At 24.5% G+C, this 4,965-nt stretch overlaps 1 protein-coding gene across 2 annotated transcripts in view; it reads right to left on the bottom strand.

The window, feature by feature from the left end:
* The window catches only part of LOC106776920 (protein DETOXIFICATION 29), a 12,557-nt gene continuing 7,592 nt past the window's right edge, over positions 1-4,965 (bottom strand). The window contains exons 3-9 of one of the 2 annotated variants that reach the window (XM_014664395.2): positions 2,370-2,456; positions 1,614-1,670; positions 903-1,141; positions 708-826; positions 508-594; positions 339-428; positions 1-226 (exon numbers count right to left, since the gene is read on the bottom strand). In XM_014664395.2, coding sequence (XP_014519881.1) covers positions 345-428; positions 508-594; positions 708-826; positions 903-1,141; positions 1,614-1,670; positions 2,370-2,456 — 673 coding nt within the window. In that variant the 3' untranslated portion in view covers positions 1-226; positions 339-344. Of the gene's footprint in view, positions 429-507; positions 595-707; positions 827-902; positions 1,142-1,613; positions 1,671-2,369; positions 2,457-4,965 lie in introns of both variants that reach the window. The other variant, XM_014664394.2, reaches the window with a different exon arrangement.

Here is a 4,965-nt window from a genome sequence, read left to right as displayed (position 1 = left end):
TTAATTCGCTGCTGAAAAGTCCGAAGGTAACTGTCATTAACTAAATATAGTTGAAAAGTCTATATGAGAACAATACAATTAACTTTTAACCATAAGAGAATCTTCTGCAGTGGACCTCCATTCTGTTCTGGAAAGACCTTCTCCAGAATGTTTCTCCTCATAATCAACCACACGACACAAAGACATCCAAAGACACTCGATATACGTCTAAGACATAGTAATTTATCTAAACCAAGCATTTTAAAGAGTAAATTAATTAGAAATGCAAGAAATTAAAATTACTAAAAGTTTGTGAATACCCTGTACAAATTGGTAAATATTTTTTCATCTTGTCGTACCAATATTCAAGTTTCTTCTTCTGTGTTTTCTTTGTCGTTCCCTACTTTTTGTCCACCCCATGTCTGTACCCTATCTCCGGCACGAGAGGCCTATAATTTTGTGTTAGTTCAAATTAATAATTAATTGTAATTTTTCATATACAAAAAAAATATTTGCATACTATTTTACCTCTCTATTCCAGTTAGTTTTGTAAATCATCACCAAAATAACAATCGTTTGCAGCACAGTCCCTGATATCATTCCTTGCCAGATTCCCTAAAACCCAAAACCATTCACAACTCGATAATGATCAAATAAATTTCTACACAATTATTTCAAAAAATAAATCAATTTAACAAGGTGATTTTTACTTATATCTCATGGTTTACCTTGATACCTCTGTGAAATTTATAACCCAACAAGAGACCAAGAGGTATTCCGAAAAGGTAGTAGCATCCTATGTTTACATAAGCAACAAAAGCTTGCCACCCAGCTCCAATGGCAACTCCTGCATAAAATTGAAAATGTGAGACATGCAATAATCAAAAGGAAAATTGATGCTTTTGTCTTTGAACACATGTTACCTGAAAGAACAGGTTGGACATTGTTAATGATAATGCAAAAACTCAACAATGGTGTGAGCTCCTTCACTAACTTTTGTACTTCTGGGTCGTTGGAAAACAGAGAAGGATACACATTCCGTGTGACCATCAACACAAAGCCCAGAAAAAGTCCGATCATAATGGAAGTGATCACAGCAACCACCAGAGAAAATAGTGCTGTTCTTGGGTGATGTGCCCCTAGTTCATTCGATATTCTCACACTGCATTTTTTTTTTCAAACCTTACCTTAACCAATTGCAAAATCATCCAATGCATATTTATTTCATAAACATAGAAATATATTCTCAGGGTGAAATTATGTTTTTAGTAATATCAAATTAAAATTCATCCTAAAATTTGAATACAATTTAGTTTTTGAATTTTAAAAATAAATAAATAAATATAATCCTTTTACTTTAACTATATTTTTTTTTGTTAAACGATGAATCAAAAATGACATTTGAGTTATAATACATTAAACAAACTCAAATTTTAATTTAAAACACTACTTAAGACATAAAAATTTTAATACAATTAAATTATATTAAATTTTAAAATAAATACAAATTCTAATTTTAATACTAAAAATATATTTAACTCTTAATTTTATATCAACTAAAATAAACTATATGAATAAACGCCCCTTCATAATAGAATCAATATTTTGGTTTAGTATATAGTGGGAAATCAAACCTTGTGGCAGCATTCATTCCGAAAGATACCATGATGGTCCACCCTAATATATTCATGCTGCAAAATAAAATATAATTAGGCCATTTACTTAAATATTTATTCTGGTTGTTGATTTTTTATATTGAATGGAAGAAGTGATAATTGCAGTTAGTGGCAAATTATCCAGTAGAAAATCACTTAATAAAGAGATAGAAAAAGTGATTATTGACTATAGAAACAGTGATAAATATAGTTAGTGGTTCTGCCACTACTCATTAAAGTTGATAAGCTATAAAGTTATTCAATATAGAGACATAATTTGCGTTTTTCTTAATCCCATACCTTTTTTTCATTTATTAACTATTCTTAACATTTCTGAAAGCAGTTCGTACAACCCTAAAATAATTATCTTAACCATTTTCAATTAAGTTATTTTTAGCATAAGTGCTATTCCAGTTTCTTAATAACAAATTATTCCATATTATAAAAGTTAAGACCACTATGAATATTAAATGACACCTTTAATTCTAAAATTAAAAAAATATTTCTAGATTTTAAAAAATTCAAATATAAATTTATAACATTATTGCCTTAACAAATTTATTAGAAAATCTTAACAATAATATAAAAACCAAATAAAACCCTTGTAATACAATTATAATAATGATGATGATAATAATAATAATAAAAATAACCTAAAACTCATGTATTAAACTTATAATTTTAGATATAATTGTTAGATATATCCTTAATGAAGATGTTGTTATAGTGACTGACCAGACAGAGAAGGCGCCTAAGTAAATTTTTGCATTTTTGAGGTATCCAGCGAACAAAAGCAGAGCCATGAAGTACCATGTTTCCAAGCTGCATGCATCAGACAAAATATAAATAAAATTAAATATATATTTTTTTATAGCACCTATTTGATAACTCAAATTAAATTGTTATGTATTTGACAAAATATAGAGTTTCAATCACTATATATAATTAATCCATATTGTTTAGTTCTTTTAAATAAAAAGAAAAATCAATACTAAATGAAACTCTTCTTATTGCCAACTTTTGCTTTTATTAGTTTCAAATCCATTTTTCCACTTTTTTTTTATTTTTTTAATATTTAATTCTTTTAATAATGACATTTTTCTTCACCTTTTATGATAAGAAAAAGTATAAAAAACAATAAATAATGTGATAAGAAAATATAAAAGATATTGTAAATAAAACAAATGTGTGCTACTTTTAAATTATCCTCTTATGACATGTTTGGCTGTAAATTAAAAAAAGTACTTAGTTCGTCTGGATTTGTGACTAAGACACATAAATATGTCTTAGTCATGTCAATTTAAGTTTAAACTTTTGCAACTAAAATGGTAATATGTCATTAATCAGCTTTTGTTTTGTCTTTGTCCGTTGACATATCAAAACCCTTTTTTCAATTATTCCATAACATAAATAATAAGAGTAGTGGTATATTCACAATATAAACAAATATAAATATATATATATATATATATATATATATATATATATATATATATATATATATATATATATATAACACTCTCTAAAGTATATACTTTATATAGTTGTATGACTTTGTATATTATTATAATTAGGAACATTATATTACTTTATACCAGTCCCTAATTATAATAATATAAAGTAATATAAATATGAAAAGTTAGATCATCTCTATCCCTATTTTGTTGGTTTTTTTTTTCTTCACTTGAGCATTTTTTTCATTTATTTATTAATTTAGGATAAAGAAAAATCAACATATTAAAACTTTACAAATAAATTAAAAACTAACTGTAATATTATTAAGGCAGTGTTTCACCTTACATCTCTAAAAAGTTCATCTATATCTCTAAAATACTAAAAATACCCCTACCAAAAGTATTATCGTCTGTGTTTGAAAATCGATTAAAAAATTCATTTAATCGGTGTTAGAATTTGACAAATTTACTTAACCGGCTTTCGAATGTCGGTTAAGTTTTTCTTTTGTTTATTAATAATAATAAAAATAACACATTAAAAATATTAAAAATTTAACATTTAAATTGAAAAATAAATTTAAAAATTATTTATTTTAGTTTCATGATTAAATTTTGTTTTTTTATATAATAAATATTTAATTAATTTAAAAACAGAAAAACTTAAATAAAAATATGTTAACCGTAATTGAAAATACGTTTGTAACCGTAATTCCACTTACGATTTTTTAATTTATTTCTTTAATTATGTAATGTTTTTATATAGTTTTTAATAAATAAGTAATATGTTAATTAAAAATGTTAAATTTTATTTTATTACTTTTTAATATGTAGTATTACTTATTATGATTATTAAATAAAAATAAACAAATAATTTTAAAAACAGAAAGTTTGTTAAATTTTTTTTAAATTTTTAAATTTATTTTTTATTTAATAATCATAATAAATAATCATACATATTAAAAAGTAACAAAATAAAATTTATTATTTTAAATTAGGATATTATTTATTTATTAAAAACTATGAAAAAAACATTACAAAACTAAAGAAAAAAATTAAAAAACCGTAATTGGAATTACGGTTACAATGTTAACGTATTTCCAACTACGGTTATCATATTTTTTTTAATTAATAAAATATCTATTATATTAAAATACAATTTTAATTATGAAATTTAAATAAATAATTTTTAAATTTATTTTTTCAATTTAAAATGTTAAATTTTTAATATTTTTAATATATATTTTATTGTTATAATTAAATAAAAATAAAAGTAAGAAAAAAAACCTATCCAACATTCGAAAGTTAGTTAAAGAAATTTGTTAACTTATTTCCAAAGCCGGTTAAATATTATCTGATTTTCGAACACCGACAATAATACTTTTGGTGGGGCACTTTTGGTATTTTAGAGGTATAGATGAACTTTTAGAAATGCAGGATGAAACATTCTTATTAAAGTTATTTCAATTTCAATAAATAATAATAATAGTATTTTTATTATTCTTACAATAATGTTTTTAATATTAATTTTGTTTATTATAAATAATACCGAAATAAAAAATAGGCTTAATTCCACTTTTGGTCCCATGTTTGGGGGGTTGTGTTCAATGTGGTCCTATCTTTTTTTTTTTGGTAGCAATAGATCCCACCTTTTGAAAAAATCGTTCAATTGAGTCATTTTGTCTTACGGCGTCAAATATTTAACGGTAGAACCTACACCCTGGACAAAACACACTGAACTATCTCTACGTGGCACTTATGTGAATTTTGAATTAAAAAAAAAAAAGAAGTCTTGACAGATCAACCATCTTCCACCTCCACTAACGTGAATGCCATCAGCCATCACTCTTCATCGGAGTTTTCCACAATCGACCCTGGCA

The sequence above is a fragment of the Vigna radiata genome, chromosome 11, assembly GCF_000741045.1.
Source record: "Vigna radiata var. radiata cultivar VC1973A chromosome 11, Vradiata_ver6, whole genome shotgun sequence".
Lineage (NCBI taxonomy): Eukaryota > Viridiplantae > Streptophyta > Magnoliopsida > Fabales > Fabaceae > Vigna > Vigna radiata.
This window is presented reverse-complemented; position numbering and strand designations above follow the sequence as displayed.